The sequence below is a fragment of the Sciurus carolinensis genome, chromosome X, assembly GCF_902686445.1.
Source record: "Sciurus carolinensis chromosome X, mSciCar1.2, whole genome shotgun sequence".
Classification (NCBI taxonomy): domain Eukaryota; kingdom Metazoa; phylum Chordata; class Mammalia; order Rodentia; family Sciuridae; genus Sciurus; species Sciurus carolinensis.
This window is the reverse complement of record NC_062232.1, coordinates 91,365,347-91,392,998: the sequence shown is the minus strand read 5'-3', so window position 1 is coordinate 91,392,998 and position 27,652 is coordinate 91,365,347. Positions and strand designations below refer to the sequence as shown.

At 34.5% G+C, this 27,652-nt stretch overlaps 1 protein-coding gene across 3 annotated transcripts in view; it reads left to right on the top strand.

The window, feature by feature from the left end:
• Ammecr1 (AMMECR nuclear protein 1) overlaps nucleotides 1-27,652 on the top strand; it is a 114,088-nt gene that overhangs the window by 67,956 nt on the left and 18,480 nt on the right. For all 3 annotated transcript variants that reach the window (XM_047536967.1, XM_047536968.1, XM_047536969.1), the window contains one exon: nucleotides 23,301-23,415. In XM_047536967.1, the coding sequence (XP_047392923.1) occupies nucleotides 23,301-23,415 (115 nt within the window). The remainder of the gene's footprint in view (nucleotides 1-23,300; nucleotides 23,416-27,652) is intronic.

Here is a 27,652-nt window from a genome sequence, read left to right as displayed (position 1 = left end):
GGACTTTGTACGGGCCTCTATTATAATACATAACACACTGTATTATAATTATTAACTTTATATGTTTTTCTCACTTTTGAATTTGCCCTCAGCAATAGTTTACCAAGCCACTTCAAAGCAAATAAACAAAAACTAGTCTCATTGTTTCATAGCAACTTTACTTGATCCTGGTAGCATTTCTGTTCTTTTTCCTTTCTGTCTGCTTCTGTTAGTTTTGTCACCTTTCCTTGCTGCAGGTATACTTGAGCCAATAAGAATGGCTGATGTTGATTAATAGTTAGAGGGGTGGTTTAAGGCCAGTTGGATTTAGACTGAGCCAGGGGACAGGGGATTCTTACACAGAGCACTTTATAAAGCAGATTAACATAACATTGATCTCTTGTTATAGGAGCTATATGTTATTAAAGAAGCACAATGTGAATTGATGCTTGCCATAAAACTATGGGATTGGAAGAGATCCTTAGAAGTCATCCAGTCCAACCCCTATCAGATATTTTAATCTGTATTAAAATCTCCCAAGAAATGATCATCTAGTTTCTATCAGAACCTCTCCATTGACTTGAAAACTTAATACCACAGCTCAAGTTACTACACAGTGGTAGTTGAAATGCCAGAAGTTAAGGATTGTCCATATTCAGTGCTTCATTCTTTATAGAAAACCTCATTAACTAGGAGTGGTTAAACTTACCCTCTGAGTAATATCTGAGTCTTTAGAAGTTTAAGAGTGGTAAGATACACAGCTTTAAAATTAACTTCCATCCACCCACCCATAACAATTTTAACTGAGTCCTTATTAGTGAAACCTTTGAAGCTTCTGCCACCACAACTTCTCTTCCTGCCTACAATGGACTTTTGGAGTTGACTGGGCCATCGAGCCTAGAGATTTCAAGATAGACCTGGTACCAGATTTTTTAGTTGCCTCAACATTTTATGACACAGAAGAAGTGGAAGAGTACAGTTAGAACATAGGTCTCCTGTCACTAAAATTTCCAAAATAGAAAATATCCATAAAATTATTTTAGTTATATGTTAAGAAGCATATGGTTTCAAGGAACCCTCTGATAAAATTATTTCATACCACGTAGAATAACTCAAGATACCTTGAATCAAGATGGCATATTTCCATAAAATGAAGACTGCCCTTAGAGCTTTTCAATCAAAGCTATAGGAGTGACAGGATGTATTATAGAAACGCAAAGCAAAACCTTAAGTTTATTCTTGTATTTCCCTGTTTTCAAACATACCTCCAATATACTACTAGTTATATTTCCTAATCATAATAACTTCTGTTTTTGTGTGTTCTTGACCTGCCATAAATACTTTATGTTAGCTCATTTAATCTTTCCAACAACCACATGAACATTTCATTTGTATTATCATTAGGAAAACCAGGACTTAGAGAGGTTAAGTAATTTTGCTCAATGACAACTAATACAATATAGCACTTGAATTTGAACTGGATTCTACCTAACTCTAAAATCTGTGGTACCAATCACTCTGCTATACTGCTTCTCTCTAGCAATATCACCCCACCCCCACTCACTATGAAGCTTCTTATAGATGTTTGCTTCATTAACTCAACTGATATCCCTTAGTGTTGGCTCAAAGGAAAAAAAACATTAAGTAAGCTTTCTCATCATTTGGGGACTATGTTTCTTAACTCAGTTTTCCAAAATTATCCTTACACCTACCCTGGCCCATTAATTCTAGTTCACTCAAATTATTCTTGGTTCTCTTTCCTTTTAGACTCCTGAGGCACTGTGTCCTTGAATGTGCCTGTTTTCTTCACATCTGTCTTAGTTCATCATAATTTATCACCTCTACCGTGCACATATCCCAAACTGATTTCTTTCAGTACAACATTTGCATTTAACATCAGCAAATTTAAATGGATACTAGTTTGGCCTTCAGGTTCTAGACAGGCACAAATCTCTGAAATGCAAGACTTGGGGAAATTTTACCTTACGGGGACTGTGGATAAAAGTCCTGGCTCTGCTCTTCTCTACAGCTGGTCAAAAGGGAGTCATCATTTGGGACATAAGAAGTTAGTCCATCCTTAGAAATTAGGGAAATGAATTCCAAATTTCTCATTTCCCTAATTTATAAGCAATGTACACCAAATATACTGCCTTGGTTTTCATTTTTACAATTTCAGGTCCTTGGGGCAACTTCCCATAAAATAAGAAATTGTTATATAAATAAGAGAACAAATATATCTATGACTGACATTTTTCTCATAGAAATAAAAAAGGAATTTCAGGAAGGAATTGCATATATGTGGTCATAGGCTATTTCTGTTTTACATACACAGATTTCTTATAGTAGTTCAATTAAAAAATTAATTCAGATTGTGTCTTTTTCTTACTATAGCTGAGATTTGGGAATCTGAATATTAGAAAGGCAAGGAAGATTTTTTTAAATGTACACAAATATTTTATGGATGCATTGTCTTTTTAAACTGAAATAAACAGTAAAAAAAAACTGTTAGAATTAGAAACATAGGCATTGTTGAATATCTCCTGCTTATACCCCTGACCCATTTTAAAACTTTGTTGTCTGAAACAAATAACATACTCTTTGGAAGCTGTTGTTAGGATAGATATTTTTAAATTTGGCAGTGAAAACACCTTTCAATTTTTTAATTCATGTATTGCCTGTTAATTAGAATAAAATTAATAGCAGTGTTGGTTGGGACATTGTCAATGTTACACCTTTCTTAAAAGAATTTTGAAGAATTTTGCCAGTGTAAAAAGTTGTCATTCATATATTTGATTCTCATATACCTGATCATGGCAAATTAATGGTGCAAAGGAAGAAAAACTAGCAAATAGCTGGAGATATAACCTAGAAATTGATACCACCTTTAGTCTTTTGAGGGAGACTAAACAATGTATTTAAGTGTCATTGGTAGGCTGAAGAGGCATAAGAAAAGAAGGATAGGGCACAGAAGAGCCAAAAGAGTATTTGAGTATCAGAATTGATTACTGCTGTTCTGTTTCTTATATAATGTTTCTCCCACTTTAAGTTCAAGACTAAGGAAACCTTCCAGAGAAAAACTAAAACTTTCCAGAGTAAATCAATTAGTAAAATGTTCATGGCTTTACACTTCTACACTGCAGATTTCTTCTTCTGTTTCCTAAAAGACTTGCCGAGGAATTTCCTCACACTCCCCAGAGTTATTGCTTCTTTTTCTTTGTATGTTCATAAAACACTGCTGGTCCTTCTGCTATAGCCCTTGCTTTATCTTGCCTAGTTAGTTTCTGAAATGATTGTCTTTCCTATTTAGGTTGGTAGTCTCTTGAGGATAAATGCTGAATTTTTCACGTCTTTGCAGCCCTTAAGTAACTGTGGGAGTTTAGGCATAGACGAAAATAGTGTTTGGATAAGCAAGTCATTTCCTTTAGTATATAAAGTATTTGTTTACAAGGTAGGTAAACTAAGTAAAGAAAGTGATTGGAACCACAGCCTATATAAAGGAAGCAAGAAATGAAGAATAAAGCATCTTTGAAAATATAAGTCAGGAAAATAAAACAATTTGAAAAAATGATTTAGTATCATTTTAGTGAATTACTTCTAAGGTGAGAAATATTTGTATTTTGTCATCTATTTATAATTTTAAATGAAGGAAATTTTTATTCATTGCTTAGTTTGTAACCAAATCAGCTGTCATTTAAGAAATGACTGGAATACTCAATTCTTATGGGAGGTTTTAAGTAGACAAATTGTTTATATATTCTAATATATTCTAGTTACAGCTTTTAAGTTGTGCTATTATAAAAATTAAACAATTGGAATATGCATTTAAAATTTGCTCCCATGAAGAAACCTAAATATATGTACACTAATTTTTATTGGTTCTTTTTAGTTATGCATGACAGTAGAATCCATTTTGACATAATTGCATAAGCATGGAGTATATCTTGTCCTAACTCAGACCCCAGTACCTCTCCTTAGTACCTCTCCTTCCTCCTTTCTCCCTGACTCTGGGATCCCTTCCCTCTATCAATCTTTCTGCCACTTACCCATAGTTATTTTTTAAAATTAATTTCTTATGGATGTACACAATGTTGAGATTCACTGTGGTATATACACTAATTTTGCAAATAAGATGCATGAGAAAAAGAAATAGCCTAAAGAAAAGAATTAATGATGTTATTTATCATCCTATGTATTGAATTTGGCACATAATTGCAACTTACATGCATTTATAAGACAAGATGCCATAAGGTTACTTATTAGAATTATTTCACGGAGGACATTTTATTCATAGTAGCTCTGCTGTCTATATATTTTTAAGTTCCTATAAGAGACAGAAAGAGAGAGAGTCATCTCTGTAAAGCTTTGTTTATACTTTCTAACCCTACAGAGGTTAGGATGAGTGGTGATGGCTTTTCAGAAATGATCTTTCTGTGACAGCTGAACACTTTGAGAGGACCAAAGTTTCAGGTGTGCAATCCTAGGTTATGGCTTCATGTTGTGCCATTGATTAACATCCAGTTAATTATGCTTGATTCTGTTAATGGATGAAATCACATAGAGAGGCTATGTTAATGCAGAAATAAAATGAATTCAGTAAACAAAACAGTATGCCATGTCTTTTTCCCAAGGAAGAGTGTTGGGCTAAGGATTGGGACATTATTATCATTAAATTGAACAAGTTCCAAAAAGTTCTTTTGAGAAGCAGCCTCTAAGGGTTCCTGTTGACAGTCATATAATGTGGGAATATTCATTCCCAAATGGATCCTACCCTATTCTGAGCTTTACTTTCCTCCTTATTCCCCATGCAATAAATACCACACAATAAGTGTCTGTGTAACAAACAGTTTGGAGGTTAAATGGAATACTTAATATAATAAAACTGGGTTGCAGTGGAAAAAAGTTCTTTTGATATAATGTATAAATTTCAACAAAACATCTGGTACAAAAAAGTTGTGAATGCAGGACATTTGAGGGGGTTATAGAAGGAGAAGGGATTTACTGTACTTAACAATTGCCAGTAGTCAGGCCACTTCCAAGTTTTGATTTTGTCAGACTTGGAAATTAAGTGGAATCAGATCTACTCAGCCCTTCTGTGGGAGAAGATCCAAATCCAGCTGCTGCAAGAAGCAGTGGGTGATTTAGAATTAATGTACTCTGTCCAGTGTCTCCTATCTAGTTTTCATTAATATGCTTAATATTACCCTCTTATATTCTGGGTTAAAACAAAAAGAAGGCCTTTGTGGCTTATTGGTTGAACTTGTACAGCTGAATCTACTGTAAAAGGTCCTTTTTTTTTCCATTGGCATTATGTTACCACAGATTTCAATGTTCTTGCTGTTCTACTTATTTTCTTAATAAGGTAATTCAAACTTAGAATAGTTACTATAGTTCCAAAGCTTGATTGAGAGATGAATTCAGATTTTCTCAATGAAACAATTATAACAACACAGATGTAGTTAAAGATAGAATCCTGACAGTCTTGCTTCTCAATTACATTGGGCTGAAATAAGGTTTATTCATTTCACTCCCACATTTATTGGGCACTTAACTCAGCAAGTTATTGTACTAGGTTCTGTGGCACTACAAAGTTGAACAATACAGGGTAGCTACCTTCAAGGAACTTGTAGTCTTATAAGGGAGATTGGCATATACACAAAAGGATTATAAGGAAGTATAATATAGTAAGTGCTACAGTAGATGAAGAAACAATACAAGTGGAAGTGGGAGAAATTAACTATGGTTGGATACGTTTGGGAAGGCTTTATAGAAGAACTGAAATTTAAGTTGAACTCCTGTTCATTTAAAATTAAGAATCAATTTCAACATTCAAAAGTGGGGAAATGGAGAGGGTATGCATTATATCTCCAAAAAAATACCCTGAGTCCAATATAAGGAGACAGAAATATATGTTGTTCAGGGGAAACTGGAACCTTGCATGGTTTGGTCTCAAGTGGGGACAATGGGAGAATAAAAAAGACCTGAGGACTAGATATTTTTCCTTGGAGGCAATGAGTAGCCATTGAAAGATTGTCAGCAGAGGAATAATGTTATCAGGGATGATGCAGGCTGCTTTTATATATATAGGATTGAATGGAAAGGCTAGAGATTGGAGACAAAAGAGGAGGTTAATTTTAAGTATTTCAAATGAATGGCATAGGCTTGAATTAGGTTAGTAGGAGGGATGTAAAGAGACATGTGGCAGAGACAAGATAGTAATCAGATTAGATGAGACTATATGTGGGAAGTAAGGTGAAGGGAGGAGTTGAAGATGGCTCCAAAAGTTCCTTCTTACGTGAAGTGGGGAGTATGATACCATTAAAACTGATAGATAGCACAGGAAGAGGATTACACTGCATACATTGTAAAAGACTTATTTTTACTTTCAAAAGTAATTTTGAAGCCAGGCGTGCATGCCTGTAATCCCAGCAGTTTGGGAGGCTGAGGTAGGAGGATCGAGAGTTCAAAGTCAGTCTCAGCAAAGTGAGGTGCTAAGCAACTCAGTGAGACCCTGTCTCTAAATAAAATACAAAATAGGACTGGGGGTGTGGCTCAGCGTTCGAGTGTCCCTGAGTTCAATCCCCGGTACCCACCCCAGAAAAAAGGAGAAGAGACCCTTGATGTTGTTAGTTTCTCTTAGCCCATTCTACAAGCAAATTTATAAAATAAAAGTTAATTTTCATAAGATACCACCTGCTTGCAAGAACATTGATGTTGGGACATTTGTTAAAGTACAGCAGAACCCTCAAAATTCCTCTTTGTAACCAAAAATACATTTGGTGGATGAGATATCTATAAAGAAATAAATGTTTGTAAACATTGGGTGGTTGTTATGGAATTTAAATATCTACACTTATTACCTAAGCATGTCTGGGTTTCAAGGCTGAATTAAAATAGATTCCAGACCTCCTTAAAGGTAAATAACACATCTGTTGGTTTGTCCAGTACAATGGAAATGGACTAAATTTTGATTATGATAAAAGTCAGTGTCTTCTGTTCCATCTATTTAGCAATACTTTTGGGTAATTTGTTCTCTTTGGGGAACTTTCCAGATGTTTTGTGAATATTATTTCAATTTACAAGAGTTGTTTTTATATTGTAGCTGAGTGGTGTCCTAACTATGAAACTCAGACTGGGTGTAATTCTCTCTGAAGTGTCCTCTGGTAGTGTGTGGAGAAATGCCCTGTGACACCTTGATTTTTTTGACTTGCCTAGACTCTCAAAGCTGCTGGGGATAGATATGGGAGGATTTCCTGGAGTCAAAGAATCCAGCCCCCATTGTAGTAATTTACATTAACAAAGAAAATTACATTTCCAGCAATCAGCTGGGGTCACTAAGTTTTGAGCACTTTCATATAATGCAGTGGAAATGAACAGCTAGTACCATAAACGCAATTTAGATTGTTCCTTAGGTACAGATGTTGATTTATACTTTTTAAAGGAAAGACAAACCCTGAAATTTAGTGTAAATGACATGGCAATTGCCACTGTATTTACATGATCAAAAATAAACATTTTAAATAACAAATTATATAAGTACTTATTTTAATGCAAATATATTGTAATGATCTAGTATTGAGTATATAGACAACTTTAGACAAGTATCCAAATCATTTTATAACTACATTTATTTCTTAATATTTATGTAGAAAATTAGTAGTCGATGCTTATTTTAGTTTTATACAGAGTATGGATTATGACTTTTATATTTCACAGAAAAACACTCCCTAACTGGAACAACTCTGAACTTCCTCATTCTGCCCAGCAGCTGGTTTGTGCCTGTGTTTGCTGACTATCTTAAATATTTGCCTAAGCCAAGCATAATTTAAAAGGGAAAATTCTCATTTAAAGAGTCACATACTTATGGTATCCAATTGTAGATGATTTTTGAACTGTGGGCCCTTTTTCCTCTTTGTTTACACTCACCATACAGAAGTGACACAGATGATTAACCCAGTTCATAAAAGAGACATTTTAAAAGAGATGAGACTTTTTTGTGATTGTGTTGCCCAAAACCATTTTGGAAGATTTTTTCCCCTATAAATAAATTTACTGGCTAGCATTTCACTTTTGTTGGAACATTGGCCTATGATTATTTTATTCAGTATTCCTGTATAGGCCTTCCAAAGGATACCTATCAATTTTACTGTCCCAAGTTTTCTTAAGTAAACACATTTGGTGGTTCTGGTATTTTCAAGGTTTCCATAGAAACAAGAAATTTTGGAACCATTTTTTATCTTATTGCTCAGATTTACAATTTTGTATATGAAAAGGAGTCTAATTATCTTAAACCAAGCAAAATTAGTAGAGCACCATGATGTGCTAGTTTGGTAAGTCTTGTGCTTAAGAGAAACCTATACAAACCGAGAAGTCTACAATATAATTAGAATGACCAGACCTAGCTTTGTGACAAGGTAATAACTAAGCTGAGGAGGCAGTGAGCCATACTTGTAGAGGGAATGGTTGTAGAGAGCTGGAGGACTGCCCTGTGCTATTGAAATGAGAGCCAGTGTGCATGTGTGAGGAGTAACAGCCTCCAGGAATGCTTCCTTTGGACAATGATGCTATTTGGTTGGACTTTGATTTGATATTTATTTCATAATGACTAGATATTTAGTACTTAACTTATAGACTTGCAAAGGATTTTATTTGATACTATTGTTTTTCATTTGATTTGTTTCAGTGTGTAGATCTACAACCTCAGGGTTATAAGACTTTTTCCCTCTTTCCCTTATTTTATGGCTAGATGTATTATAACTTCCTTAAATGATACAGTAAGTAAGGAATCAAACTTAGTCAAGGGACTTGAGCTGTGTCTGTTGCAGTTATTAGTGACCTTACCATAAGACTTAAATTTAGAGGTTTTTGTCACTGTAGACAAGTAGCCAACAACACCAAAGTGGAAAGTAAAAGCTGTCAAATTTAAAATTTAAATTGCAGGACATCCAGTATAATGAATAAGGATGAGTGAAATATTTCTTTAAAAATAGTTTTGCTTGGTTTAATGACCATAGATAACTCAAAATGGACCCAGTGTTATCAAGGAGAAATCCTCCAAAGACCTGCTTCTTAATGGACATGAAAAGATTTATAATTATGATGTTATAGTGGATAGATAATTCTAAATTCTAGAAAGTAATTTGTTGTGTTTAAGCAAGTCCTATACTTCTCTTAAACCTTAATTGCAAAGTTGATTTGTTTAACAGATCCTTCTTTTCCAGACTTGCTAAGGGAAACCTTCATTCTAGGTTTGTTTGAATTAGCCCAAATTTTGGAATAGTGAAGCTCAAATTAGTGAAGTTTTATTCTGTTACAAAAAATTATTTTCCATCATCTGTAATTATTTCCAGGAAAGTCAAGTCCACAGAAAATATTCACTCAGTTTCCTTAATGTTATTTACCAAAGTTTAAGAAGTGGTTTATAGTTACATGATGGGAGGGAGAGGACATGGCAGGGGTAAAGGAAAATGAAGTGCTATACCCCGGTCTCTCAGATTTGTGGAGCAGGCTCTGAGAAGCATTCTAAACCAATATCATTTCTTGTCAAAAGCAAACCAGACCTTGGAATTTTAGAGTCTAACGTGAATGAGAGAATGTGTGCTGGTGTATACTAATGCTTTAACCCCCGTCAGCCTGGTAAGTTATAATTTGACAAACATTCTGACAGCCCTGCCAGATGTGCACCACTCCCACCCATCTTCGTCAGAGTCAGCCTCTCCCACTAGAGAGTTCTTACGGCTTCAGAGTCTTGATTTTCAACAAGTTTCCTTCCCCCCTTGGGTGCTTACTAACCTGAAATCTCACAGAGAACAGGAAGTAGCCATGGGATGTTTTGAAAGGATTTTTTATTTCTGAACTAATGCCTGATTTCCTTTAGGCCCATGATCAGTTAGCACAACTGTTACCTTATACTTCTTTTTTCTATTGCAGCTCTTGATGTTTTATGATTCATCCAGCTTGTAAGATGTCCCTTTGTAAGAAAGTGTGAAAATCACAAAAATAGGCTGGTAATATGAACCCCTGTATGTTTTAAGATACAACAAAATAGTAATAATAACAGTACAAACATAAAAAGGCATTGGGCTCCTTCAGGATGCAAAGCATCAGTGTTTTCCTCAGGGGAAAAAGGCTTGTGAGATCAAAGCAACTCTGAGACTCTATCATGGAAGACTATTATCTATTTATTACCTAATTCTATGAGTTTTAGATAGAAAAATATTGTCAATCTGCTGCACTGTGAATGCACAGTAATCTAACTAAAAAGACCAGTTACTGCCTTCTGAATGAACAACATTTAATAGATATAAACAGAGGAAGATACACTTTAGTGGAACAGTTTTTAAGCTGATGAATGAAAGATATTCATAGACTATAAGAATAAAAGCATATAAGGGAACATTGACCATTTAATAAAGTACAACTGGTAAGTTCTCTAAATGCTTATTATATTACCAATAAATGTTTATTAAACATGAGACTGAGACTTACCTTCCCATGTCCTTTCATTCATTGAATATTTATTAAATATATACTTACTAAATATTGACTTATGTTAGGTGTTAGGTACACAATAGAGAGCAGTCACCATACTCATTGGACTTATGGTCTAATGAGCTACACATACAACATGTACATGGGTATAAATAATCAAAAGTTAGGTTTTAATTTGGGTTCCTATAAGATTTTACTTAGCCTGGTAGATTTTCTATAGATAGGCTAATATCCATAAAATTTAAGAAGTAAGGTCTTGTGAGTTTAGACATCTTGCCCTTTTTTGGTTTTGTTTTAACCTTTGAAATGTGACTTACTTTATAAGATCTGAACTTGTCATGAAGTGCTTGGAGTAGCTCGTGTGAACATTAGTTATGTTATTACGGTGTAGTAAAACTTCCATGAAGCAAGGTGTTCTGAGGAGCTCAAATCGAACATCATATGTCCCTGGATATATACTTGTGCTTGGCAAATAGCAGACACTCAGTAAATAATTCACTTATATCTATGGATATTCCCTTCTATTATTAATCATCAGGACTGCCACTTACTTTTTCTGCTACATGAAATAGAGCTATTGTCACATGACTGTAATGCAAATTGCATGGCTTTTATTCCTTGCATCATTTTCATCCTCAAATTATGCTGTTTCTTTTCAGTATCTATTGTGGTTTCCCTAATATGTACCATAGTACAGAATTAGCAATAGCTATTATTTCAGCAGCATATCATGAAGTTTTTCCAACATAGTTTATTATCCCATGTCCTGGTCTAATGGAACCAAACTTGAACCTTTTCATTGAGAGAATTAAGTAATTTTTAATGGCAATAGAGTGGGAAACTATACAGGCAAAATTGTCTTTGCCTTTAAAAATTAGGTTTCTTAAGACTTGAGTGAATAAGAGATGAAGAGGTAAGTGTCTTTTTCTGTTTCTCAGGCTTATTTTAAGCATATTTGTTAAAAGAAGTAAAGTAAAATTTGTTCCAAGCTGCGAGATTGGGAAGTAGATTGGGTTAAAGTCTGAGAGCTTTAGCAGTACATCAAGAACTACATATCTCTCCTGCACTGAATCTGCACATGGCATCTGGCATCATGTTATTGACTTGAAAATGAGCACTAAGGTTGTTTTGTCCCAACCAGTTTATAGTTTTGACATATTTATGTACATAAAACCAGAACACACCATGTCTTTTAAGTAGGGACAGGTTTTCTAGTTGTTGAAGTTTTATTTAAAAAATTTAATACCCTTATTTTTAAAACGTGTGAATTTTGGTGGCACATGCCTGTAATCCCAGCCACTTGGGAGGCTGAAGAAGGAGGATTGCATGTTTGAGGTCAGCCTCAGCAAGACCCTAAACAACTTAGTGAGTCTCTCTCAAAATAAAAAATAATTTTAAAAAAAGGGCTAGAGATGTAGTTCAGTCGTAAAGTGCCCCTGGGTTCAATCCCCAGCACACACACACACACAAAAGTAACTTTTCTATTGAATGATCATTTATGTAGTTCAACGGCTAAGGAGGAATGATGGGATGGAATGGATGGACTATAGAGTAAGAAGAGGAAGGGAAATGGAAAATGAGAAGAAAAGGAGAGCAATCCCCCTACTAGGAGTATGTAAGAATGATGTGAGATAAGAAGGGCATGTATGAGAAATGCAAAATGGGGGACAAATGTTAACACTGCATTTTCCACATGCAGTGTTTGTAGTTTGCTTCTCCCCTACCCTAATCTGCTCAGTTTCTAGGTTCTGTTTGACTTTAGCATACTGACAAGTGCTAGGTGCCTGACACTGTTGAGTTATGCTGAGCAGCTCACTGTTTTATTGTTCTAGAAATTCCCTTGTGTCCTTGGCATCATTTTCTTCTTTGCTTCTTGAACTTCCGCTCCGGAGTGTTATTGAATTAGGATGGAGCTGCTCAAGAAATTTGTGAAAGAATAATGAAAAGATCAGTGAATGAGGGAACAAGGGAAATAAGGAAATGTAGCATGTGGTCCCAACTGTGATTAAGTACTTTTGTGACTTTGTGGACATACCATGTTAAATGTCAAATGAAGGGTGCAGATCAGTTGATCTCTAAGCACTTACCCCATAACTGAAGGGGCCTTGTTCTTGGAGGATACCTATTATGGTGTCTAATATGATGTAATGTTAGATTTGTTTACTTTATTGGGTTGTCTTATGATTCAGCTAAGATAAAAGATGTGAAAGTACTTTGGAAACTCTGTGAAGTATTAGGTAAAATGAAGATGATATGAGTGGTTAAAAGATACTTTGCCCCAAAGACATTGTATAGGGATAAAAATTGAAATAGCTCCTTTTAAATGAATGTGAGTCAAATTATAAGAGGGTTTAGTCAGGTGCAGTGGCACACACTTTAATACCAGTTACCTGGAAGGCTAAGGTGGGAAGATCACAAGGCTAGCCTTGGCAAGACCCTATCTCAAAGTAAAAAATGAAAAAGGACTGGGCATGTAACTCAGTGGTAGAGTGCCCCTGGGTTCAATACCCAGTACCTCTAAAACCTAATATTAATAAAAACTACAGAGCCCTTAAAAACAGATGCACAGTTGTACATATTCTAGTGAAATATACCATTTAAGAGTACAAAGATTGGGGCAGGGGCTATATAGCTCAGTGGCAGAGCACTTGCCTACCATATGTGAGGCACTGGGTTGAATCCTCAGCATCACATAAAATTAAATAAATGAAGGTATTGTTTCAACAACTAAATAAAATATTTTTTTAAAAAAGTACACAGGTCAAGGAACTGATTGAATAAACCTTGCTTGATATTCATTGGTGAAGCAGCTAGGCTGTGGGGCTGAGGCACTCTATTTTTCTTCCAATCCCCCTTCTGCTTGGAAGAGTTATCCTAAAAACCCTAGAAAGAAATAGGTTCTGGATCAAATACTTTTCTCCGTCATCATTACCACTTCTATTCCCCAAAGGTTGAAATAAAATATGACAAACTGTACAAAAGGGAAAGGTTCATCTTGACCCAGTGGTAGAGTGTGAGAACATGGAGCTGCCTCACAGGCTGACTTGTTGGAATCGTCCTGAATAACAGTGCAAGGAGACCACCGTATGCCTTTGTCTTAGTGATCATGTCTTCTCTTCTTGCACCCCAAATCTTTTTCATTCATGTCTTTCTTTTGACATTTTACTGTTCTTTCTTCCTTAACTTACTAAGGTAGAAAGAGAAAAGAAAGAAGGACAACATTTAGAATTGGAAGTGAGGAAAAAGAATTAAAAAAAAAAGTCAAAAACCATTGCAGTGAAGTAATAGGGAGGGTTGGGTTCCTTCTCTCTCTTCCTCAATATGATAGAGTTGGTAAGTTTACTTTGTACCTCATCATGAATTGTGACTTCTGTCTTTCCCTTAGTTACCTTTAGTTCCCATGTCAGTGATATTTGTAAAAATATGGACAACACACACAAAGAAGCAAACTACCTTGCAGCAGACACATACCATCTAGGAGTAGCAATAGTTTTAGAAAAGATAGAAAACCAGTAGGTAAGGCCCAACCACCCTAACATGGCATATAAGTTAGAGTGACAATATATGTTTTGCAAAGAGCTCAGTTTATACATTTGCTTATCATGGAAGGAGAGAAGGGAAAAAATTACATGACTTTTATGATGAGCCTGAGACAACTTATTCATTCAAGTTGGAAAAGCAAAGTTTAAAATCAGAAACAGGCCCACCAGCCTAGATATGACCAAATTCTGGTACATTGGTAACTGTATTATGACTTCCAACAGATTAAATTTCAAATTGTGGAAAGCCTTCAGAATAGGGGAAGGCTTAGTATCCCACTAATAGAGCTTATTAAATTTAGATAAAACAGATGTTTTTTCAATGGCAGCAGCTCTGAATCACCAAGATCGAAATGGAGAAGGAAGAGGAGAACAAAAACAAGCTGGCACTTTCACTAAAAAAAATATCTTTTATGTTAGACAGTTTCGGAATCTCCTCACACTTGTACCTGAAGCTTTCAGTTAAACTCCATGAAAGAAAACATGTAGCAGAGGATCCTTAAAACTGATTGCTTGTGCTGTTTTACTGACATTCTGGAAGCGATTCTGTGAAACAAGAATGGGCTTTAGAGGCAGGCAGTGCTGAGTTCAAACATCAGCTCTTTTACATATTTTTGACCTTTGTTAAATTGCTTAATCTTACGGAAGATCATTGAACCTCAATATCTTTATCTACAAAATGGGATTATTTTTAGGACTAAATAAGATGATGCACATATAACACCTGGTTCACAGTAAGTGTTCAACAGATACTGGCTCTTTGTTATTTAAAATTGTTTTTGCTCATGGTGTCATATCCAAGTGTATTAGGACCAGACTTCTAGAGCTTGACTAGGAGCTTTAGATTAGCAGTCTCCCAAGAGGAAGGCACTCAGGTGAGCTATTGTGGGGAGCAAAGAAAATATTAGAAATTCTATTTAGGACAGTTTTATCTGAAATATAAGAAACTATTTAAAATCTACTAATATTTACCACTTGGATTGACCCTGGTACTTTAATTTACTCCATGTGAGGATCACTATCACATACTCTAAATGAGGGACTCTGAGGAAGGCATGCGATCCACCAATTGATGGGGTTTGGGAATGGCACAATAGTCATTCATTCACTTTCGGCATTCTGCAGTGTAGTTCCGTATACATTTGCTTGGTTAAGTAGATTCATAGTTCTTAGTATTATGTTCACCCTGTAGTGTCTTTGGGTGAATCTTCTTAAACCATATGACCATTACTAATAGGTTATCTAAAGTTAGATAAACTAACCTATGAAGAATGGACAAGTAGTTTAAGAAGATTCCTGCAAAGGAAAAATGGGTTCATGGTAATAGTAATAATGCAAGCACAAGGTAAGGGCAAGAAAATGGTGGAAGTAGCTGACATTTCTCCTACCTTGTAAGTTAGTGGGTGAAGTTGTAAAATAAAACCAAAAATAATCATACCTGAAAAGATGTCAGCCCCCAAACAAGAAATTATCAAGTACATTATTTGATGTTTGTACCTGCTATATTTAAGAACAAAGCTTCCTCTGAGTATATATACATTGAGCTTTGATATGTTAGCTAATGATAGACCTTCATAAGTGCACAAAATGGGGATGTGTGCTCAAACTTTCTTTACTGATAAGAATGCGCAAAGTAGTTTGGAGACAACTGGTTTAGATGAGGAAGGCAGTTGCTGCCTTTGGAGTCTCTCATCTCTTATTGTGTGCCTGTTTCTTACAGAGTTTTTTGTTTTGGTTTCTAAAATATATTTATTTTATATTTTGCCTAATGAGTTTATTGTAAATAGGATGATAGATAATAATATATTTAAACCCATCGAAGATAAATTGAACGGAATTTAGGAAACTTCATTTCTTGATAAAAATTCATTGCACAGAAGTATAAAACCAATCCCTACCCTAGAGATTTTAAAAATCTAGTTCAGGAAAACTAAGAAAATGTTTCAAAACAACATACGAATGTATTCCTGTGAACAAAGGAAAATCTTTATGAAGGCACACCTTATTTGATGAAATAGATTTGTTTCTGGGAACAAACATGTATACATTTCATTTATGTAAAATTTACCTGCAATTCTGGGTCAGTTACCAGTAAGCTAATAGCTCCTTTCCAAAACAGGAGCTAATCTAATCATTCCTCTCATCATTCCTATTATTTATGACTTTAGTGTTTTATACATATCCATTTATTATTTAGTGTTCACCTTACTACATATTGAATATCTCTTATCTGAAATGTTTAGGACCACAAATATTTTAAATTTTGTAAATTTTCAGATTTTGAAATTTTTGCATAGACTTGGGCATACCTATTCTAAAATCCAAAATCTGAAATGCTCCAAAAGCCAAAAGTTTTGGAATGTTATATTGGTGCTCAAAAAGTTTGTAATGAAGTAAAAACCAAATAATAATAGCAAAAAAACAATGTGCTCTCTCTGTGGAGTTTCTTAATTTACTCTATCCTGTTGACTTTTGCAGCTTATTATTCTTTTATTGTCACAGTAGCACAATGGATTAGGTACTGTTATTATCTCCACTTTATAAATGAGGAAATGGAGGCTGGCACAGGTTAAGACTTGCCCAAATGTCACACAACTAGTATGCAATGGAGCGAGGATCCAACTATAAATATGTTTGACCCAAGCTTTTGATCATTCTGCTGTGCTAGGTTCTATAGAACTGTGAAAAGTGCTTATGTATTAATGATTAATTTTTCACTTTTAGGTACTATTATTGACATTAAGTCACAGGGAGCTGTTTTTATACCTGAGAGACATGCTTTTAATGGCCATTAGGGAAATAATACTTGTAGATGAGTTTTCTCAATTTCAATTCCGTTTAAGAGGTAATTCATTAAGTTTTATAGTATTCTAACTTAGAGAACACAAGGATGAAATGCCTGGAAAACTTGAAAGTATATGTGAGGTTATTTTTGTGTTATAATTTCTTGAAGGTAGAAACAATCTCACATTTTCAGATTTCCCAAGATGGAAATTGTTAGTGGCCGTGCTATAATCTATTTTCCAAACCCACACATTTTTTCTTTCCAACACCATGAGAGTACTGTTCTTATCACATATAGTAATGAATGACTCAAAATCATATTGAGTTTTAAAGATGAACTTGAGTCATAAAGAAAAAATTAAATTATGATCATTATACTCTGGCAGAATATATTTTAAAGGATTTTCATCTGAAAAATAATTAAAGCAAACATGGGTTCTAGTAGTTCATTTCTAAAAAAAGAATAGAGTAAATCCAGAAACTCCACAGAGAAAGCATTATGTGGAAGGAAATGAGGAATATTTGCCATATACACATTTAGCCATCTGTCTCTTTATGTGTCTTATATTTTCCAGTTTTAGTTCTGCTCCACTAAATCAAATTCACAGCCAATTCCTTTAATTTAGAGGGGAGGAACTTGTGGCCTAGGAGGCAGATTCTGATGATACCACTCTGGTCATCACAGCTTGAAGCCCAGAGGGCATTTTTCCTCCTGATGGGCAGCTATGAGTGTCTCATAGAGAGTAGAGGCTTTTAAGAATTCAAGACTTGAACAATTCAAGAACTGTAGACTAATCAGAGGGCAGTAGGTGATAACACCCTTAAAGGCTAAGTGAATCTCATAGGAGGCAAATAATAGAAAAATGTACTGAACCTATTGCCCTTTATCTCCCTCTCCCTCTTATCCTCCCATTATTCCTTCCTTGCTTTCTCTCTTTGTTCCTTTGTGCTTGTCTCTATTTGAGCCCTTTCTAGGGGTCCTTCTCTTTTTGTACTTTCTTTGCCTCCCACTTCCTTTTTCTACTTCTTCCTTTTGTCTTATCCCCATCTTTTTTCTTTGTCTATTTTTCCTTTCCTTTCTTTCTACCTTGTCTTCACTTTGTCCTATCCCTTAGTTCTTTTCTCTATTCCTCATGAATTACTCTTGTCACATTAAATATACATATATCTTAAAATTAATAGACATTAATTTTCGTTGAGCAGCAAGTGGGTTGTATTTATAACTGGAAAGGGAAAAACATCTCCCAATTAAGTAACACTGAACATATGGCTTGTAAGTGAAAATTTTCTTTGGAGTCACAGTCCTCACCAAAATAAGGTTCACATCCTATTTTCCTTTTCCTCTAAACATAATTGTGTCTTTTATTGTTCCTCTCTACCCTTTAGTTTGGTGATTATTTACATTTTTGCATTTTGTTTTTTATCTCTTATTTCTTGAGTTTTTGGAAGCCAATATTGCAACTTAATGAGTAAAAGAGTTATGTAGCTGGGTATGGTGGTGCACACCTGTAATCCCAGTGTCTCAGGAGGCTGAGGCAGGATGATTGCACGTTCAAGGCCAACCACAGTAATTTAGCAAGGCCCTAAACAAATCAGTAAGACCTTGTCTCAAAAAATAAAAAGGACTGGGGATATGGCTCAGTGCTTAAGTGCCCAGTTTAATCCTTGATACCAGAAAAAAAAAAAACAAGAAAAAACCCAAAACAATAAAACCTTATTTATAATTTCTCAGGATTCTACTATTCTGAACTTCTGAGGTTCAAACATGTCATGTGTTTATACTGTTCCACATGCTCTAATGGCGAATGGCAGTACATGAGATTTCCTGATGATTGAAATCCCTCATGAAGAAACTTTACTTTTAGAGTGAGGCATGCTTCATTTGCTTTACTTTGACTGTCTAAACAGTGATTTTTAATTTTGGTTTTAATTACTTCCTTTTCCTGAAAAAAATGATTACATATAATATGAAGTCCCTCTGAGTTCGGTAACTTTCCACTGGTTAACCGATTAAGGTCATCAAGTTTTAGAAAATGATTGAACAAATGAATGAATGGCTATACAGATTCACTTAAATCATTTCTGTTGCATCATACATTATTTATGATGAGCCTTGTAATAGCTGAGGTTTGGCCCCTTTTCAGCTAGTTTTTTTTCTTTTTAGTGTATTTTCCACACACTGTCACAAACCCTTTGATTCTTTGATGGCTAAATTCTTAATTTCTTTTCTTAAAATGTTCATTTTCATTAGAGTGCTATTTAACATTAGATATTAACTTTGACAGATGTTATTGCTGCTTCTCAATTAGGTGAAGTGTATTCTTGGGAAGGTGCCAATTTGAATTGAATATATTTGAATTTGATATGTGAACTAAATTGTTGTTTAAAATCTTCACCCATCTATCATATGGGTGATGGAGCAGCCAGCTAGTTTTGTATATAAGTGTTTTGTTTTATTTTTTTTTTCCTTGTAAAATTTAAACATTTAGGAAATGACTTCCTATCTACTATAGAGAATTTCATATGAATTTACTACAGGATCCTCTTGACAGTTCCTTAGACTGCTAGAATTTAAATTGGCAGATACTACTTTGGTATAAAATGCTTTCCATGGACAGTATTAATATTTAAAAACCCCTTTTTATCATGAAGATTTCTAATAGACAGGAAGTCAAGCTCCATTTACCTACTGGCTACTAACGAATGCCACTGAATTATTATTTATCATCTTTAGGCAAAAACACTGCAGTTATAAGATCTGAATTGCCAATTAAGGCAAGCATTTAATTTTAAAATTTAGAAAAATAATCCACTCAGAGGTGAAAACTAAAGTATGGATACTTGAAAGAATTTTGAACTTCAATTAGAAGATCTGGAATATATCCCCTACCTCTGTTATTAATTTAGCTGGGTCACCTCAAACAAGTCACTACTAACTCGGAATTACAGTATCCTGGGTTCAGCTTTAACATTACATGTTCTATATACTAAAAAGAGCTTGGTTGGGGAAAGCTGAATCCTCTTGTTTATCAACTATCCACACAAGCCTGGCAGCTCAGAGGTCAGTCTCCAGCTGCATTTTCATCATTTTATAATCCCTTAAATCCTTGCTAGGCTTTCATTGCTAGTTTGGTTCCCTAGGAATTTGCATTTAGAGACACTTAGGGCTTCCTACCCTTGGAATTTTTCTACGATTGTGAGTTTAACGAAAAGTTACTTAGAGTTGGATGAAAATTCCAAGAATCAAGTCTTGTTTGAATGTTCATCTAAAATCAGACTATTACAACTAATGTTCCTCTGCTGTTTCTGAGCTTTGAAGTCACTATATTGAATCTTCGTATAGTGAAGAATCATTGTCATTTTCTCCCATTAACTATGCTATTATTTTCTCCCTTATTCGTTAGTCTAAATACTTTTTTGAAGCCTCGTAGGATTGAGCAACAAGACTCCATATCATGAGAAAAGCTTGTTACCCTGATTCTGTTACATGTTAGGTACTTGAAATCTTCATTGATTAGAAATAGGTTGACTTGCACCAATCTAAAATTAACCTTTCATTGGTTTGCTTAAGAAATAGAGTAACAAAATGGCAGTTTGCCTCAAAGAAATGTTAAAATTAACTGTATGGCTACTTTGTAATGAGTATTGTTTTAATAAAAAAGTTAGAGCTAGATCTAAGAGGTCTAGCATGATAATAAATAAGGCAGACAATACTAAACCTTCCTGAGAATGTAGAGAAATTGGAATGCTCATACATTGCTGATGGAAATATTGCACCATGCAGCCATTATAGGAAATTATTTGTTGGTTCCTCAAAAAGTTAAAGATAGAATTACCTTTTTAACCAGTAATTCCACTCCTAGATATTTACACAAGAGAAATGAAAACATATGTCCTCACTGAAACTTCTGTGCAAATGTTTGCAACAGCATTATTCATAATAGCCAAAAAGTGGAAACAGTCTAAATGGCCATCCATCTGTGAATGGATAACAATATATGGTATCTCCATGCAATGGAGTATTATTAATAAATACAAAGGATAAAGTAGTGATACATGCTACAACATGGGTGAAACCTCAGAAACATTATGCTAAATGAAAGAAGCCAGACATCAAGGCAATATTACTGTAGGATTCACTTATATAAAATGTCTGGAGTAGGCAAATCCATAAAAACAAAGTAGATTCTTTCCCAGGACTGTGGGTTGGGGAATGAGCAGTGGCTGCTAATGGGAAAGGGAATTTCTTTTTGAGGTAATGAAATATTCTAATCATGAATAGTGGTTTTTCTTGTACAACTCTGAATACACTAAAAATTTTGCCATTGAATTGTGTACATTAATTTTCTTACATGTCAATAAGACTTAGATATAAAAACATTAGTGATTTATCACTGTAAGTATTTGAAATTATAAAAGTGTATTTAAATTGTTTTATGCTAGGGACTGAGGAAAGCAGGGAAGGGGAATTAGTGTTTATTTTTAGTTGTTGGTATTAGGAATTGAACCAAGATTGATCAGCATTGCTCTACCACTGATCTACATCCCCAGTTCTTTTTATTTTTTATTTTGAGACAGGGCCTCACTAATTTGCTGAGGCTGGTCTCAAACTTGTGATACTTCTGTCTCAGCCTCCTGAATTGCTAGGATGACAGTTGTGTGCCACCACACCCAAGAGGAGTTAGTATTTAATGGATAGAGTTTCAGTTGAGGAAGATTAAAAAGTTCTGGAGATGGATGGTGGTGATAGTTATGTTGGAATGTACTTAATCTTTGGAACTGTATATTTCAAAATGGTTAAAATGTTAAATTTTATGTATATTTTATCATAATAAAAATCTATAACTCTAAAAATTACATTTCATATTATTCTAATGTACAAGACTTTTTTTCTTTTTAATAGGAAAACAAAAAGTGTGATTGGCCTTTTCAATGCATGAGATTCTTCTAAATTATATATTAGAATTTCTCTCCAGTATGTGTTTGTAGGGGAGTTGGTTATATACACATAGATGTCTTTATCTTGGCCTTGAATGAGAACTTAAAAGTATTTTTAAAAACTTTATTTGCCAGCAGGATAATAAAAGAAGCCAAACCTCAGGAAATCTATGTTGTTAAATTATAAAATATTGAAGTGCTGATTTTAGAATAGGAGTTTTCACAATTTCCTGGTTTTCTTGGTTAATCTTGGCTTCTTGAATAGGAAAAACATTTATACTTTACAAATACATAATGTCTCTATATCTTCCTAAAATCATTTTCTTTTGTATACAAGATAGAATCAGCACCAAAATTCATTGAAAATACAAACACAATGGGTGAGTTTCAGAATACAAAGGAAGGGATGAAAATGGAAAAAAAAAGAGGAAAATTTAGTAATGAGAAAATCGCTGAAAAGGGAAATAAATAATTTTCAGAGGCCATAGAACTTTGTTATGACCCAAAGAGGTGGTAGCATCTAAGTTTGTGGCCTCTAAAGATTAATCTGTGAAAACACTTTCTAAGCCTGGCTTCTATATGGGACATTTGAAGAAGAATGGCTTGAATGCTAGTAGTGACATTAATTTTATGGACAATCAGAGGTATGCTTATTTTTCTTGATCAGGAAATAGTTTCTTATAAAAATACAAGGACCCCACATTGTGTGTAATCCATCTATGTACTCTATGTCTGTCTGTCTATCTATCTCTCTATCTGTCTGTTCTATTGTAGGATGCAGGAAGAATTATAGTCTTATAAATTTTTTGTTCTTTACAGTGGGATCTTTCCATAACTTAGCACTATAATATACTGTACTTGATTAATGAATCCAATCAGAGTCAGTATACTTAGAAATTGATTGAATAGGATTAATGGTCTCCTAATTGTTATTTTATTTTCCAGATTAGCCTTGTTTACTGTATTTTCAAAAATTTTTGAGTCATATCTTGAGTTATACTTTATAAGGGGCATGAAATTTTATGTTTTTAGTCTATAACTTGCATGATTATTTTTGTTTTGTTTTGTTTTTTGCTTAAAGAAAATGAAAATTTTATGTTTTGAACTCTGACCAATTCTATGGTATCTGACCAAACTAGTATAAGCTATTTCATTGTATACAATATGATGATTATACACACAGACATATTACTTTTTGTACACTTTTTTTTATTTATTTTTACTTGCATTAACACTAGAGCCGGAGGTCTTCCAACAAACTTCCATTAGTCTGGTTTTTATTCTTCTCAAAAGAAAAAATAGAACTTTCTAAGAGTCTACAAGTAACACAAAAGGATATCAAGAAATGGCTGCACTGGAAATTTAATTGAACATCTCTTTACAATGAAAGTGGTCACAGGATTGGCTGACAAACAATCTAGTTAATGAAAAATTGATGACTTCTAAAGGTTGTTGGTACCTTTGATATTTCACTGATTCTTTTTAATCTCTTACCTTTTTCAAATGATTGTATTTGAAATTAGGAGATTTCTTATTGAGTGATTGCTTTAATATTTGCTTTGTTTTCAACAGTGCCCTTAAAGATAGCCGTTTTCCCCCAATGACAAGGGATGAGCTGCCACGGCTTTTCTGCTCGGTGTCTCTGCTCACTAACTTTGAAGATGTCTGTGATTATTTGGACTGGGAGGTAAGATTAATAGAAATTTTTAAAAGAGAAATGAAGGTATCTCCTGATAAGTGTTAAAAATTAGTCTCAGAAAACACTTCATTTGGCCTATTCTTATGGATAAATAAATCTCACCATCCAACAGTGAGATTTGAAATAATGGAATTTTTAAAGGGCAAAGTGCCATGTGTTGTTACAATCCCTAAACTGAATTGGTCTTCATTTTTGTCCTTCTGCCTCACCAGAGCACCTCATAAAAGCTGTTAATAAGTAGTAAGAAGGACTGAATGGAATTTATTTCTCATTCTATTTCCATTCCAATGCACTTTGGTGTAGCTGCTACCAAGTGATTAGGTGGTCACAGAAGCAAAAAACAGGAGTCATTAAGGGTAAGATACCACTTGGAGAAATCAGCTCATCGTGACAAAGCTTTGGTTAACTAGAATTAAATAATATAAATTCATTCTTGGCTACCTCAATTCACACACTAAACACACCAACAAATAATATTACAGTTATATTGAGAGTATCTCTGTGCTTTGGCATTATCAGAGAACCCTGTATCAATCATATTTTTATTCTTCTTCAGTACATTGGGTTGACTCGTTAATGAAGTTCACAGATTCTCACCCTAATTCGCTTTGGTGGTTGAGAGGAGATGATTGAGTGTAGGTCTATGAAATTTTGCATGCACACACATACACCCATATTATGGAATGCCTAGTGTGTTCCAGGAACTGTGCTCCATGTTCAAAATTGGTACAGTTGGATCCCTACCATAAAGCATCTTATAGTCCAGCAGTAGAGAGAAAACGTGTATAAAAAGTATGAAGGAATAAATGCTATCAGAATGAAACAATGGAAATCCAGGAGTAGACACAGCATTTTCTCTCACACCACTCATAAATGGCATTACTGTATCATTATGATATAACACGTTTTAATTCTAATACTGTTTTAGAAGAACCATCCCCCATGGCAACTGTGATATTTTGCCTTGTAGCCAAATCTCTGTTTTCACAGTTAATTGGACTTGAGTTTTATTTCTGGCTTTACTCTGATTTCTTGTGAGACTTCAGACCATTTTTTTCACCGTGATTCACTTTTTCCATGTACAGATAAGACATATGTAAAGTTCTTGCTATTCATTTGAAAACAAACTGTGATATAGATTATTGTTGTTTTTCCAAACCTATTTAAAAAACTTTTCTGCATAGAATGGGAGGGAAGAGTTCCTTCTGGGTTTTGTGGAACATTATCAGAATATGAAAGCATCTTAGAATTTTGTGGAAGAAATAAATTAATTTGGAAAAGGAAGAAATAAACAATTCTATAATATTAATCCTAACAGAATTGGAATGTATAAAGTATTTTGTATAATTAAAATTTCCTACTTTATTGTGTTTTTAGGTTTGTTGTTCCTACTTGATTTTCCTTAAAGAGAAGTTTACCAATAATATAGAAATATTCCCCAGTTCATTCGTTCTCTCTCTCTTTTCCTTTTCATTCTCTCTCCCTCTGCCCTTCCCTTCCTCCATAACACTCACTCTCTCTCTCTCCCCTCCTCTTCTTCTCCCCCCGCAATCTCCTCCCCCCGTACCTCGCCCCCCACCTTTATTAATTTTGGGTACTGGGGTTTCAACCCAGGGCACTTAACCACTGAGCCATATCCCCAGCCCTTTTTTTTTATTTAGACACAGGGTCTCGCTGAGTTGCTCAGTACCTTGCTAAATTGCTGAAGCTGGCTTTGAACTCATGATCTTCCTGCCTCAGCCTCCCAAGCTTCTGGCATTACAGGTGTGCACCACTGTGCCCAGCCCTAGTAGTTCATTTTTAAGTGGTCCCAAATTGTGTCCCCCTTTTATTAATTTAACAGTTTAGAGGGTTGTTTTACTGTTTTCAGACTGCCACTTCTTCTATAGCCAGAATTTCATTTTTGCTTTCTAGATTGCAGGGTACAGTCTATGCAGTGGTAGAGGTGGGACTGATCATAAAGGCAAAAGCCCATGATGTAGGGGATGATCACACTACAAAAACACTTCTGTACCTATTGGAAGCCACTGAATTGGAAGTATAGTTAAGGCCCATGCTCTTGCATGCATATTGAAAGTATTTTGTATGAATGTGTGCATGTGTTTTAAGAGAAGAAAAAACAGAAGAATCCAATGGTTATTAAATAGGTTCAGATAAGCTCAGAGTACACCATCATATTTTTTGCCCACTTCAAGAATTGTTTACAGCTAAGATTAACCTTGATGATATTGGGCTTCTATGTTCATGATGTGTCAGTTTTATGTTAAAAGGATAGGAAGTAAAGCACATAAGAATTAGAACTGTGTGCTCTTTCAGGGACTATTTATCCTCTTTGGGCACTATCTGCCAGCTTGAGTTTCTGGAAGATTCTATATTGCTTCTGCTTGGTCTTGTATATTTAATATATTTACTATATTCTTGTATATTTAATATATTGTTGTATATTTAATATATGGTCTTGTATGTTTAATATAATCTGCTTGGTCTTGTATATTTAATATATTCTTGGTTTTGTATATTTAATATATCCTCTTTGGGCACCATCTGCCAGCTTGAGTTTCTAGAAGATTCTATATTGCTCCTGCTTGGTCTTTTATTTTTAATTTTTTAGATACTAGGGATTGAACTCAGGGGCACTCGACCACTGAGCCACATCCCCAGCCCTATTTTGTATTTTATTTAGAGATAGGGTCTCACTGAGTTGCTTAGCACCTCACTTTTGCTGAGGCTGGCTTTGAACTCTCAATCTTCCTGCCTCAGCCTCCTGAGCCACTGGAATTACAGGCATGTGCCATGGTGCCCAGTGGTCTTGTACATTTAATATATTCTTTAAACAGGTCTTGTATATTTAATATATTCTTTAAACCTGTACACAAATGTTCAAAGCAGCACTGTTCACAATAGGCAGAAGGTGGAAACAACCCAAATGTTTATTAATAGATAAACAAATAGATAGAGTATGGTATATCTATACAACTGAATCTTACTCAACTATAAAAAGAAATACTAATGCCTGCTACTGCATGAATGAACCTTGAAAACATTATGCTAAGTGAAAGAAGCCACATGCAAAAGACCACCTACTGTATGATTTCATTTATATGAAATCTCCAGAATGGGCCAATCCAAAGAGATAGAAAGCAGATTAGTGGTTGCCAGGGCTTGAGGGAGGGGTAAATGGAAAGTGACTGCTTAATGGGTACAGGGTTTCCATTTGGAGTAATGAAAAAGTCCTGGAATTAAACAATGATAATTTTGCACAACGCTATGAATACAGTTAATGCCACTGAATTGTATGCTTTCTGTTTTGTATATTTTACCACAATAAAACATGGAAAATAAATTATATATATACCAACTGTCCATAATAGTAATTTTAATTTATTGAAGAAAAAATAAAAAGTATAAGGAAATGCAAGTTATTCACAATTATACCATTCTGTGATATCTACTGTTAATATTTTGAAATACAGGCAGAACCCCCATATCTGTGGGTTCTGTATGCATGGATTCAACCAACCAGAGATCAAAAATATTTTGAAAAGAAATTTCATCTGTATCAAATATTTTCCTTGTCATTATTTCTTAGACAATATAGTTTAACAGCTAATTGCATTGTACTAAGTATTATAAGTAATCTAGAGATGATTTAAAATGGGAGAATGTATATTGGTAACATGGAAATGCTATACCATTTTATATAAGGGTCTTAAGCATCCTAGGACAGTGGTTTGAAGGCAGTGTCCTAGACCAAGAACCCCACAGATACCAAGGGACAGTGACATTTCTTTCTATCTGTGTCTTTGTATCAGTAAATCTGCATATTTGATTATGAGATCATATTTAATATTCATTCATTTAAAAGAAAATTGATGGAAATCTCTGCTTATTGTTTATCTGTATATATGTTTATTATATATAGTGTGAATTTCCTTTGTGAAAAGTCAGTCTATATTATGAAAGTATACCTTCACTTTGAGAAATTTTACACTGTCCAATAAGTACAACTTTTCTTCCAAGAATAAAATATCATATTCTCCATAAGTATTTAATTTTAACCTGAAATGCAAAGTTTTATGTATGTTTATACCTCTGGCAGAAATAAAGATTATTTTGAAAATTTTAGAATTTTAAAGTCAAATTTAGATAATGAACATGTTTTATATAAGCAGAAACCTTTAACATAGGTCTTTTCTGGTTTGAAATTTGACCTCTATTGGTGAAG